General features: G+C 54.9%; 1 protein-coding gene across 1 annotated transcript in view; it reads right to left on the bottom strand.

Annotated features, from left to right (window-relative positions):
- Window positions 1-367: 367 nt before the first annotated feature.
- The window catches only part of RNF123 (ring finger protein 123), a 136674-nt gene continuing 123513 nt past the window's right edge, over window positions 368-13528 (bottom strand). Inside the window, 4 exon segments of the mRNA XM_065408775.1 lie at window positions 368-467; window positions 851-936; window positions 1614-1708; window positions 10092-10234. Of these exon segments, the coding sequence (XP_065264847.1) occupies window positions 368-467; window positions 851-936; window positions 1614-1708; window positions 10092-10234 (424 nt within the window).

Raw genomic sequence — 13528 nt, 5'->3', positions numbered from 1 at the left:
GGCTCACACATGAACGAACGCTCCATAGCAAATGGCAACAGCAGCAGGACAGGCCCTGGGCTCAGGCAGGCGCCTGCAAGCCGTGGCTGAGACTCCAGTAGGTACATGCTGGCATTAGCCTCACCGGGGAAAGGCATCACCCCTCAGGCCTTACTGCTCAGGCCTCCCCCCCGCCTGTTGAACAGACTGAGCCCAGCCTTGGCTCAGACAGGGCAAAAGCAGCACCTCTACCATCTGCTGGTGTCCCTCACACTTGTGAGCAAGGGGGCTGGGCTGTGGAAGGGCCCACAACTAACCAGAGCTGGGCAACCCACTTCTGGAGGCTGAGGGAAAGGAGCCTCAGCAGCCTGCAGGGTCAATCCCCCCACTAGGAGCTGCCTGGCTTGGTGAAGTCATCCACGCCTGTGATGGTGGCCTTGCAGAAGAAGCAGTCCTTGTTGTTCATCAGGTGCTGGTTGATGCAGGCTCTGAAAAGACAAAGCTTGTACCATGAGGGAGCTGTGCCCAGCCCTGCACCCAAGCACTCCCAGGCAAAGTGCTTCCCTTGAGCAGTGGAGCCCACGACTGCACCCCTGCTCTGTCACCCTGCAGCGAGGCCTGGAGCCCCAGTGTGGTGAGGGATGGGGCCTGGCCCTCTCCCCAGGGGAGCCCCTCCCAGCACATGCAAAAAGGTCCAAGAGCTTCCATAGAGCATGAGCCAGGTCCTTGGGCTCCAGACGCAAGTAGTCTTTACCAGTAGAGGGGTTCAAGGGGAGCAGAGAAGCAGAGCTCTCCCTAGCTCCTAGCCTGTGGGGCCGACCAGACTCCCCAGCAGGGAGGGAAGGGGCAGAGGGCCACCGCAGTTACTCACTTGCAGGACTTGTGGGAGCATGGCCTGAAGATGGCCGAGATAGGGTGTGCGTAGCAGATGGGGCACAGGTCTTCCTCACTGGTGGGCTGCAAAGACAAGCACCCGGCCTTGATTAGCAGCTGAAGGCACCCACACACACCCCGGTGGTTGCCTCCTGCCAGACAGCAGCACTGGGGGTGCTGCACCAAGCAGCCTGAGCCCAGCCCTCCTGTCCCTTGTAGCCCAGACTGGCAGCTGCCCCTGGATTGCTCAGGCTTGTGGCCTGTGCAGTACCCCTGGGCCAGGGCAGTGGGACACAGCCTTGTGCAGTCTCACCCAGCGTGGCAGGGATTTAATCCTGGAGATACTCAGACTACCTGGGGACTCCCAATCGCACCTCACACCCCAGGTTTGGCCAAACGAGCCTCTGCCTGGGGGAGTTTTCCCAGCCAGCCCTCACTCCGACATGCCCACTGTGCAGCAGGGCAGCAACCCCCCACCCTGTGTGGCCAGTTCCCAGTGGTTCCAGCTGCCAGGCATAGAGAAGTGGGTGCATGTAGCATTCAGCAGAGCGCTGGGTACACAGCCGGCTGGGCTGTGCAGTGTGTGGCCAAGCCAAGCAGCATGTGCGAAGCCAGCCCCCCGGCTGCCCAGGCTGAACCCTCCCAAGTCACCATCTGAGCTGGCATGACGGGTTCCCCCACTCCACCCCAGGAAGGGCACTGCCCCCTCCCCCGCAAGGCTGCTGCTTTCTGGGCTGGGTGCATACCAGGCAGGGACTCACCAGCATGGAGGCAGCTGCCTGCTTTGACTCTTCACGCAGGTGGCTCAGCATCCGCTCCACCTTGGCCAGCTCCTCCTGGCTGATGTAGTCGGTGTCTGTGGAGAGAAGGGCTGAAGTGAAAGGGAAGAGAGCACCAGGGCTGGCCCCAAACGGGAGGGTGGTACTTGTGGGGCACACAGCACAGCTCTGTGGCTGACTTCATGCCAGGACACCCCACTGGCTGGGGGCTGCCCAGGAATGGCAAACTGCAGCTGTGTTGGCTGGACAGGACCGTGGCCCTGTGTGAGCTGCAATGTGTCCCCACAGGCAGGCACAGGATGAGCCGGAGGGGGTGTCCAGGATCCCAGCAGCATAGGAGACAAGCAGAGCGCTGGTCATGCCTCTCCCTGCCTGCAGGGCATGGCCAGAGAGATGGTCACCTGCTCTCTACCAGCAGCTGTGTGCATGCATTAGAGCCTGCCTGGAAGCCGCTGGTGGGTAAGCAGCATTGAGTGGGGTTTGGAGAGGGCACTGAGGGCCCGAAGGTGGCATCCAAACAAGTAGGTTGGGCTGGGGGGAGCTAGGGAGGACCAAGATGGCAACAGGCCTAGGCCAGCAGGGATGTGAGGGGGCAGATGCTGGTCCTGGGAGAGGCTGCAGTGTCAAGGCCTAGGGCAATGAAGGGATGGTGTGGGAAGGGGGCACAAAAGCTGTTTGATGGGAGGCTGGGCAACCCTGACAAGACAAGAGAGGTTGGAGGCACACAGTGTTTGAGGGACCCTGGGCCAGCCATGCTGTTTCCAAAAGGGGCAGGGAAAATTCCTCAAAGATTATTTCCTTTCTGCTAGCTAGCAGCATCTCCTCTCACTGCAGCTCACGGAGCTGGATCAGCACGCAGTGGCCATGCCCCCTCTGCTCCCGCTTGCTGCCAGAGGAATATTTCCAAGCGGTAAAACTGGAACAGCGTTAACAAATATTCCAGAGATAATGACATTATGTACATTGAACCAAGGAAGACAATCCTATGGTAAATATTCCACTTAGTATCCAACTCTGGCTCCTGAGCCATCCAGGGTGGGGACAACTGTGGGAGACGATGCTAGCAGAAAGGAAATTATTTCTACAAAATCTTCTGTTCTGCAGCCCAGTGTCTCCCACAGTTCTGGCTGTCTGGAAAGTAGTGAGCAGATGTAGGGAGGGTTATGAAACAAAAGTTTGATAGGAAAGTACCCCCTACCCCTTTTGTGAACTTGCTCAAAAGTCTGTACTATTTCTGAGCCACTGCCTGCAGCACCATTCTGCCACAGGAGCCTCTGCAGAAGACAGAAGGCCCACCCTGTGGAGCTTAATGAAGGTGTTAGTTGTAAACCAAGTGGCCACTTTGTAAATTTCCAAAGCACTTGCTTATCTCTCCCATGAGGCTGCTAAGGATCTCATGGAGTGCACCTTGATCCCTTCTGGGACTGGAGCCTCTGAGGATTCAGGGTTCCATAATACATAGTCTGATCCACCTAGCAATGGAGGACTTTGAAGCTCTGATTCTCTGGCATTTCAAGTAGGACGACACAAATTGGGAGCCCGATCTTCTTGTGGATTCTGCACATTTGAGAGATTTTCAAAGCTCTTCTGACATTCCAGGTCTACCACATCTTTGCCATTGGATATTGTAGTTTTAGACAGAACAAAGGAAGCACAGCCTCTTGGGAAGTGTGGAAGGAGGAATTTACCTTAGCAAGAAAGGATGCTGGTGTCCCGAGCCCCACCTTGACCTCATGGAACACCCAGTAAGGCTCACATGTGGATAAGGCTGCCAGCTCCGACACTTGCCTGGCGGACGTGACAGTTACTAAGAACAAGTCTTAATGGATAAATGAAAGGCCGACACTGGAGTCGGCAGCTCAAAGGGATGGCTGGCAGGGCCCTCAAAACTAGCAGTAGGTCCCATGCTGGGAAGACTGGCCTGGCTGCTGGTCTGGCTAATCGGAATGCTAGAAGGAATCTGGCTACCTATGGATGGTCTGCAAGGAGGGCAAGGATCCTACAAATAGCACAATATTAAGAGCAGACACCTGACATGAAATGATACTCAGCTGAAGGTCTCTGACTATGCCTTCTTGGAGAAAGTCCAGAATGGCTGGAATTCCAGGATTTCTATTGTGTTCTTGGTACCAGTTGTAGAATCTGGATCAGAGAGAGCAGGATATTTTTAGTACTGATACTCTCCTAGATGAAAGCAATGTTTTAATGAATCCGGAAGATGGATCAAGACCTTCTAGTGTTTCCCTGTCAATTGCCAGGCTGTTAGTTGAAGCTGTTTTGGGTCTAGCTGAAGAACAGGACCTTTGAAAGGATGTCCGGTCTCCACAGAACCTGGAGTGGGAGTTCCAGTTTCAGCTCTATCAGGTCTGAGAACCAAGGTCTCCTTGGCCAATGAGGAGTTATAAGAATTACTGTCGCCTGCTCTCGTTTTATTTTCTGAATCACCTTCCTCAGTAGCAGAAAAGGTGGAAACGCATCAAGTAGGCCCTATGGCCAACTGTGCGATCAGGCATCTGTGCCCATGACTCTGGGGTCTGCTTCACTTGTGAAGTATTTTGGCTTCTTTGCATTTGTATGATTCACAAATGGATCGGTTGAAGGGAGGCAGAACGTCTGAATGGTGAGTCCTGATTCAGGCATCATTTGGAGTTTTTGACCCTGCGCCTGGTGAGACCATCTGCCCTTTTGTGGTTCAGGTCCACTTTGATGTGGATCACCCTGAGGAAAAGGCAGAACTGTTCCATCCACCTCACTATTTCCATTGCTTCCACACTTAGTGCTGGACGCCTTGTTCCCCATTGGCTGTTTAAATATGCAAACGTAGTCATATTGTCTGATTGAACCAGGACATGGTTCCCCCTTAGAGTGAGCTGGAACCTTTGCAGAGCTAGCTGGACAGCTCTCAGCTCTAGGAGGTTTATGCAGTTTTGCCTTTTTCTCCTAGCTCCAGAGGCCCTGGGCTGTTTGGGTCTCCAAGTGAGCTCCCCAGCCCTCCAAGCTGGCCTTGGTTGCGAGGACTGAAGGATCTGGAAGGCAGATGGACATACCTTTGCAGGCATTATCATGGGCTGACCACCACTGTAAGGAGTTAAATACCTATGTTGGAACCTGTACTTGATCTTTCATGTGTTCCAGGGAATGGTCCCACACCTTTAGTATGAAGGCTTGAAGGCGTCTGATGAGTGATTGTGCCCATGGAGTGATGCCTATGCACAGTACCATGAGTCCTAGCACAGCACAGTGCTATGGTAGGCCTGTTGCATCTCTGGAGCAAGATAATACATTTCTGGATTTTCTGAAACCTTTCTAATGATGGGTAGACCTTTGCTATCAAGGTGTCTATTTCTGCCCCCAGGTGGTTATTCTGTTGGATGGAACCAGAGAACTTTTCTTGGCACTGATGATGAAGCCGTGCCCCTGGAGGAGATTCAACATCCAAGATGTGGTCCTCTGCACCGCTGGAGTTCTGATTGGGATGTTGTCGAGAATAGAGTACAGGTGAGTTCTTTGCAACCTGAGTCTGGCTATTACCACCATCTGTGTAAAACCCTGGGGGCCAAAGACAGGCCAACCAGGAGCATTCAGTACTCATAATGTTTCCTGCTGTAGGTGAACCTCAGAAGTCTGCGGTGGCATGATCGGATGGGGATATGGAGATATGCGTCTGCAAGAGGTACTGAAGTCAAGAAGTCCCTCTGGACAGGGAGGACACTGTACAGGCCAGGGTCTCCATCAGAAACATTGTTTTCTTCATCCACTTGTTCAGCCTTTTGAGGTTGAGAATGGCTCTGATACCCACCATGTGCTTCTGCACAATGAAGAAGATGGAGTACAACCCGGCAAACCTTTTTCTGAGGGAACAGTCTCTGTCATGCCAATATCCAGAAGATGAGATATTTCATTCTGGATCAAATTGTTTTTTACAGGGTTGTTGAAACTAGGTGACTGGATGAAGAATGGATGGGGTGGAGCCCACAGTTCGAGGGACTATCCCTGGCTCACTATCACCCTGATTAACTTCTCTGTGGTTAAAGAAAAACATTCTTCTAGAAAATGGGGAATTCTGCCCCCTCGCTTCTCTCCGGGGCGGAGGCCTACGTAATCTTTGTCATAAATTGGATTTTAGGGGAGCTGAGGTCCCTCTGGACTTTCCCCATGGACTTTGACCCTATTGTTTTCCCTTGGGGAACCTGCTGTCCCTTCGCAGGTACCTCTGTGAGGACAAGTAGCGAAAGGCCAGACTTCCACCTTAATTGAATTGGCTCGTTAGCACTGACCCCCCATTTGGTAAGGCAACTCCCATCTTTTCATATGCTGTGTATTTATACTGTTCTACTGTATTTTCCACTCCATGCATCTGATGAAGTGGGTTTTAGCCCATGAAAGCTTATGCCCAAATAAATTTGTTAGTCTCTAAGATGCCACAAGGACTCCTTGTTGTTTTTGCTGATACAGACCAACACGGCTACCACTCTGAAACCTGTTGCTAGAGAGACATTCATTAAAATGGAGCCAAAGTCAGGGTGATCTCACTCCTTAAGGGCTTTGTGATCTCCCAGCCAGGAGAGATGCTCTTGCAACGCAGGCAGCTGCTCCCAGGGATGGTCGGAAAGTGGCAGTGGAGGTTTCAAAGTCTTGTTTGAGAATGACCTCCAACCGTATCCCTGGGGAGGGACGCTACAGCAGCATCAACCTTTGGTATCTCAGCATTGGAGCCCTTTGGGTCTGGAATGTTATGGAGCCTGACATCGCTCTTGTTAACATGCTGGCCCTTACCTAGCTTACCCCACTCACCCTACTCACCTCCTGGAAGGAGGAATGAAGGGGTATCACCGCCACTGGGGAGGGTTTTGAGGGAAGAAATTGACTCCAAGGCTCACTCTCAGGAGCCTGCTGAGGTTGTGTTTGAATCATGCGGATAACCTTGCTGCACATGGCTTGACATTTCTCCAGGAGAAAAAGCCTTTGCTGAGTTTTCCCCCCAGCCTGTTTGGAGTCAGCACCAGACAGCTCGCCTTCCGCAGGGGAGCGGGGAGGGGGAATTGGAGGACTCAGACCTCCTGGATTTTGTGTGCCTTCTTTCCCCTTTCAGATTTTTTCATCTTTTTTGCGAACTTTGGGAGCATAGAAACTCTGCTGCGGCTTTGGGGAGGCCACCTATGGCTTGTCTTCCTTAGGGCCTGGAGCCCTCTCAAGAGGTCTGGCTCTGAAACCTCCCCCATTGGGTCCCACTCCCCCTAGGCGGGGGGCTGGGGGAACTAGTCAGGGCCCACCTGGACAGCTCGGGAGGGAGGGGGCTGATTAGAAGCCCTGCTTCTTTCCCCAGGGTGCTCATGACCCACTTTACGACTTGCAGGGAGGCAGAGGACACTTGTGGCCCTGCAATCCTCCCCTCTTAGTTCTGCAAGAGGCCCCTGGGACTTATCCCCTTAGTCAAGTGGTCAGGGTTCTCCTTGCTTCTGGAGCCTCTCCCTGTTCTGCACTGGGGTTCCTGGTCCATTTCCCCCCGTTGGACTCGCAGCTGCCTTGGTGGGTAGGAACCCCACTTGCCTGCCCGAATCGTAGCCCCTGGACCTAACAGAATTGGGTGCAGGCTGGGCACAACTCATCATCTGCCAAGCCTGGGAAGGCTGCCTCACAAATCGAGCACTGCTTGGATTTGACTCAGTGCTCTCTTGGCTGCTTGGCCGTGCCTGTAATGGACAGAGGAGCAAGCAGGGAAACACTGCAGCCGAGGCTCAGGAAGGGTTAACCACCCACGTAGGAGGAATGTCCAGGAGGGAGAACCCTGCTCCCCACTGCCCAAAGAACAAGGCAGAAAAGTTAAAATAGAAGGAGTAAGGGCAGGAGCAAAAGGAACAGCCACTGTCTGCTGCCACAGAGGCAGAGAATGCAGCAGCAAGTGGGAACATGGGGGGAGTGACCAGAACGTCTGGCGCCAAAATGCTGATCCACCTCTATGCGCTGCAGAGAGATGAGAGCGGCCAAGATGTCCAGAGCCAGGGGAGATGCTGGGCTGCAGAACAGCGCTCCACAGCACCCAGTCACTGTGCTAGAACCACAGTGCCACAGGGAGGGGAGCAGAGCCTGAGCACTCAGCGTTCACTACGCAGAAGGGCTTGGGCAGGGCATTCCCACAGGTACTGGGATCCAAGTGGTGAGTGACTGAGCCGAGCACAGCGTGCTCTGAGACATGTTCTGGGAAGCTAATTGGCAGCACATACCTGTGCATAAGGAGAGGTGCCCAGAGCCATGCACGAGCACATGCCACCTGGCCACTGCATCTCCAGCACACCTTCCCTCTGCAGCACTAGGAGACAATACCTAGCACTGCTAGGCAGAGCTCAGTGAACACCCCCACACTAAGGGGACCCACACCAGCTGCAGCCTACAGGGCCTTACTAGACACCAGCACGGGGGAGGCTGTTCCCCGCCCCTGGCTCTGAGCTGCACTAACGTGCAAGTGGCCAGCTACCCAAGGCCATCTCCACATACCAGGCAATGACCCATACGCTGAGTGCCCACCCTGCTGTGGCACTAGGAGACCACTGTGGACTCTCAGCTGTAACGAGAGCAGTGCTCAGCCAGCTGGGGCAGAAAGCAGCAACACCAGCATCCTGAAGACCAACAGAGCCAACCCCAGGCCAGCTTGCAGCAGGACCAGACCCTTTCCCCTGGGGCAGGGACTCCTGTCTCAGCAGTGGTGGGAAGCTCCAGCCTGCTCCCAAGATGCGTGCCTGCCCAGAGAGACCAGCAGTCTGGGCAGGGCAGGTGCTCAGAGCTGCTCTGTGCTGGCAGAGTGGGGATTCCAGCTGCTTCCTGGCACGCCCCCCTTCCCCCTTGCAGCATAGTGCTGTGGCACAGCCTTACTGCCGGGAGCAAAGGGGACAGCGCAGCCTTTCCCTTCCCCAATGGGCACCACAGCACCTGGGCTGTGAGCCATCCTCAGCTGGGCCACCTGGAGCTCCAGCCAGAGGGCACCATGACTGCCCTGTCCCTCCTATGACTAGGGGGGATTGTCTGTCGTTTTTATGAAGCCTATGCATGCCTCAGTTTCCCTCTTATTTTGCAAGTCTACCCAGTGTGGGTGTGGGATGGGGCAGGGGACTGTTCGCTCTCGGGGCAGGCTGAAGGAATGGTATGAATGGCACCTAGCTGTCTGAACTGGGATGCGTCACTTGGAAAAAACTGGCTTGAGGCCGACCCCGTATCAAGGGCAAATCTCAGAAGACAAATGGCAAAGCCAGTCCCCCAGGACACGGACCCCTATTGACCAGCAGCCTGGAGGGAGCTGGAGTCCCCTCCTCAGGCCCCAGCCTGAGCACAAAGGCCGGGAGGTGTGAGGGATAGGAGCTGGCTGCTGGAAGGAATTGGGGCTCTTGCCTGGGAACTGATCAAGGAGTCAGACAGAGACACAGAGCCTGAACCATGGGATTCATGACAGCATGGCTGGGCCCTGGCTACCCAGACGGGACTTGGGCTGGGCGTTACCCGTCAGCTCCCTGGGCTCCCCTCAGACTCCCTGATTCTGTAGTCAGGTGACTAGTAAATGGTCCCCTGGCTAGGAACAGACTGCAGGTGTTGTTGCAGATACTCTGAGCACTGTGCCCTGGAGGGGACAGTACAAGCCTCCAGCAGGGGTCTGGTTAGGCTGGACTCGCTGCAGGGAGCCACCCAGAGAACCAGAGATCGCTGGTGCTCATGGCCCAGGCATGGAGGCCATGGGCCTGTCCCAGTGGAACTATGTGGGGCCTGGCACACTAGAGGGGACACTCCCAGGATACTGGTGAGAGGCCAGGGGGCATAGACCAGGCCCTGTGACTCCATGACACTGCCACCCTGCCAGGGACCAACAAGCACTGCTGAGACGTGCCTTTAGTGCCCTGGGAGCTGCCACTTCTCTGTCATCCCTCCATTTTGCTTCATTCCCCTGATACTGAGAGAAGACTGGAGGGGCTGTGGACATGGCCAGGGGGTGGGCCTCGATCCTGGGGTAGGACAGGGCAGCTGGCAAAGACTCTCTCTCCTTTCTTGCCAGAAGGTGCCTGGGAAAAGCAGACTCTGAGGGGGAGCTCTGTGCCGGGGCCCAGGTGCACCCACATTGCTCCCTGGCACCGAGCTGTGCCTCGGCTCGCTGTCCTGCCCTGAGGTGTGCACACGGTGCCCATGGAGGAGCAGCGTCCTTCGTGGCCCATCCCCTGCTGGCTACAGGCTGCCGTGGGAATCTCTCCCTGCCAAGTTGAGTCTCTTACACAAACAGGGAGAAGACCCAGCTGGAAAACCCAACCCCATGTTGCTTCCCAGGGCGGGGGAGGGCCTGGCCCACCCCACCCCAGAGCATGGCCCAGGGGGCCAGTCTGCCTCTGAGGAGGACCGAGCTCCAGTGCCCAGAGTCGGCCCAGCCAGATGCCCCAAGGGGACACCCCCATGGCCCTCGCCTGGTGCGGTGCAGACACTTACAGGTGTGCAGGGAGAAATGTCTCTTGTCTGCAGAGGGAGGCGTGGCTGCCAGTGCTGATGGCTCTGCATGGCCCAGCAGGTACTGGATGGAGCGGAGCTGGAAGCCGGGGTCTGCCAGGAGCACAGCTGTCGCCCGCTTGGCCCTGCAAACAAACACACAATATCAGGCCTCTATGCTCCATGGAGAGCAAGGGCAGGGTGCTGGGAATCGAATCACAGCAGCCAGCTGCTTCTTAGACTCCAGGGAAGAGCTGCGCTGACCTGGAGCCCTGCACCACAGGTCATTAGCCAGGGCTGACCCTCCCACCAATACCAGTGGGGCACTGGGACCAGACTTCTGCTGGGCGAGGACTATGTGACAGTACGGGTTTGCCCTGGCATTGAGGCCAGCACCTCCAGAACCCCAGAGCAACCGACAGCCTGGCTGATCCTGCCAGGCGCTTGACCACCTTGGCCAGGGCACTGCCAGCAGCAGAGCTCTCAGTTCCAGGAGCTGACAGCTGCGGCAGCACCTCATGCAACCCATAGGTCAGGGAGCCAGGCAGGAGAGGGCAGCCTGTGAAGGACTAGCCAAATCACCCCAGCACACTAGATAAAGGCTCCCTGCTCAGACAGAAAGGGCTGCAGGCTCTTTGGAAGGACCCAATCGAGTGCTGGCTGGAGGAAAGAGAGTAACTGCAGACAAGGAATCAGGTCCCTTGGAGTCCACCGGGGGCAGCCCTGCCCCATTGCACACGTGGCTGAGCCCCAGATCTGTTGCTGGCTCCAGTCCCTGCTTCACACTGACTCTAGCAGAGGCCAGGGCAGTGCAAGGTGCTAAGCTCCCAGGGCCCAGTGAACAGCCTGGGGAGCAGAAGGTGTTCAGCGGGTAGAAGGGGCAGTTACTTACCTGTAACTGGAAGTTCTTCAAGATGGGTGGTTCCTGTCTGTACTCCACTGAGGGCAACATCAGGGCCGGCTCCAGGCACCAGCCTGGCAAGCAGGTGCTTGGGGCGGCCGCTCCAGAGAGGGGCGGCACGTCCAGGTATTCGGCGGCAATTAGGCGGACGGTCCCTCACTCCCGCTCGGCGCGAAGGACCTCCCGCCAAATTGCCGCCGCAGATCGCGATCGCGGCTTTTTTTTTTTTTTTTTTTTTGGGCTGCTTGGGGCGGCCAAAACCCTGGAGCTGGCCCTGGGCAACATGCATGCGCTGTGCACCCACAGCCAGAGCTTTTCAAAGTAGTACTGTCTGTCAGACTGCATTGTGTTGTCCCGGGGGTTCGCCTGAAGAGTGGGGTGAACCAACCACATCTCCAGTTCCTTCTCCACTGCAGATCTACAGATTCGCAGCGGAGGGGAAGGAGGGTGGATTTGGAGTACAGGTAGGGACCACACATCTTGAAAAACCTCCAGTTACAGGTAAGTAAACTCCCCTTCGAGTGTTGGTCCCTATTGTATTCCACTGAGGGGGGAGTTACAAGCAGTATGCAGGTAGGAGGAAGGTGTGAGGAAGAAGACGAAACTGTGGAACGGCGGGCTGCCACGCCGAACGAGGCGTCCGTCACAGAATCATGCACTAGAGCATAGTGAGAAGAAAAGGTGGGAACCAAACTCCACGTGGCCGCCTTACAGGTATCTGTGAGGGGGAACATCATGGAGTGCAGCAGCAGCTCTCGTGGAATGGGCCTCTATCCTGCCTGCTGGGGACTGTCCCGAAAATTGATAGAGTGTAATGCATCCTGAGACCCACTTTGAGAGTCTCTGGGGGGAGACGGCCTGCTCTTTAATTCTCTGCTATGGCAACAAATAGTCTGAGACTTCCTGAATGGCTTTGTCCTTTGCTGGTAAATGGTCAGGGCCCTACGTACATCGAGGAAGTGGAGTCATCCTTCTGCACTGGAGGCGTGCGGTTTGGGGAAGAAAACGGGTAGGTGTATGGGTTGGTTGAGATGGAAACGGGAAACCATCTTTGGTAGGAACTTCAGATGCAAATGCAGGGAGACCTTGTCCTTATGGAATGTGGCCACCATAGCCCCCAGTTCACCACCCTCCTCGCTAAAGTCTTGGAGACAAGGAAAGCGACCTTCATGGAGAGGTGAGACAGAGCAGGAAGCCAGAGGTTCAAAGGGAGAGTTCTTTAACAGGTTGAGATCTCACTAGGGAGCAATAGGCTGAATGGGCAGGTATTTACATAAAAGGCCATTCCAGATTGAGCAGTCAAGGGATAGGTAAATATTGAATGCCCCTCCACTGGTGGGTGGAAGGCGCTAATGGCTGCTCCACTCACCCTGCTGGAATTGAGAGCGAGCCCCAAGATCTTTAAATAGAGGAAATAGTCTAAGAGCATCAGGATGCCCACAGCTTCGGGGGCAAGGCCTTGTTCTTGTGCCCTGGAAGTGAAATGTGCCCATTTAGCCTGATAGGAGTATCTCACAGAAGTATCTCACAGAAGCCTTCTGCCTTCTGGAGAGGAAGTCTTACTAGCAACGAACATTCTTGTATTAACAGAGGTGTCTATCCAAAAACCAAGCTGTCAGGTGGAAGTCCACTGATTGGGGTGCCTGAGTCTGCCACTGTATTGTGCTAGCAGTTCCAGAAATGCCTGGACCAGGAGTGGAGGATGTTTTGACATGCAGAGAAGACCAAATTTACAAGGCCAGAATGGAGCAATCAGAATGACTGTCACTCTCTCCCGCTGGAGTTTGTGGAGGATGCAGGGTAAGAGTGGGAAGGGGGAAATGGCATAGTTCAGCTGGTCTGACCAATCAACGACCGGAGTGTTTCCCAGTGAGTAGGCACCAAGTCGCCTTCTTGAGCAATATTGGGTGCACTTGGTGTTGGTGTGGGATGCAAAGAGGTCCCTGATTGGCATTTCCCGAAGATGTCCGCAATTACCATGTCATGCAACTCCCATTCATGGCTGGTTGCAAAGTTCCTGCTGAGAGCATGAGCAATCACATTCTGGGTGCCAGGCAGGTAGGCTGCCAACAAAAGGATACGGTGTGCGATAGTACACCTATGGAAATGGTGTACCATTTACATACACAGCATTGGGGGATCTCGTGCCCCCTTGTTTATGTAGTATACTGTGGTGGTGTTGTCCAACATGATGAGGACATAATGATAACAGATAGCTGGTGAGAACACATGGCATACTTTGTGCACCACCCAAAGTTCCAGTATGTTTATGTGCATCCTGGGCCTCTTGCATGGTCCAGGTGCCTTGTGTCATGTGATCTCCCATGTGAGCACCCCCACTTGTGAGGATGGAAAGAAGGACATCCCAGAGCAGACTTGTAGTGGATCTGTCCACCAACAAAGTGAAGAGGTGACCTCCCATGGAAAACTGAGTATGATGTCCATGATTTGGTGCATAGGGGAGTAGACTCTTTGCAGCCATAGTTGTAGACAGCGAAGGCACAGACGAGCGAAGGGCATGATGTATGTGCATGCCTCC

This window comes from Emys orbicularis, chromosome 7 (genome assembly GCF_028017835.1).
Source record: "Emys orbicularis isolate rEmyOrb1 chromosome 7, rEmyOrb1.hap1, whole genome shotgun sequence".
Lineage (NCBI taxonomy): Eukaryota > Metazoa > Chordata > Testudines > Emydidae > Emys > Emys orbicularis.
This window is presented reverse-complemented; position numbering and strand designations above follow the sequence as displayed.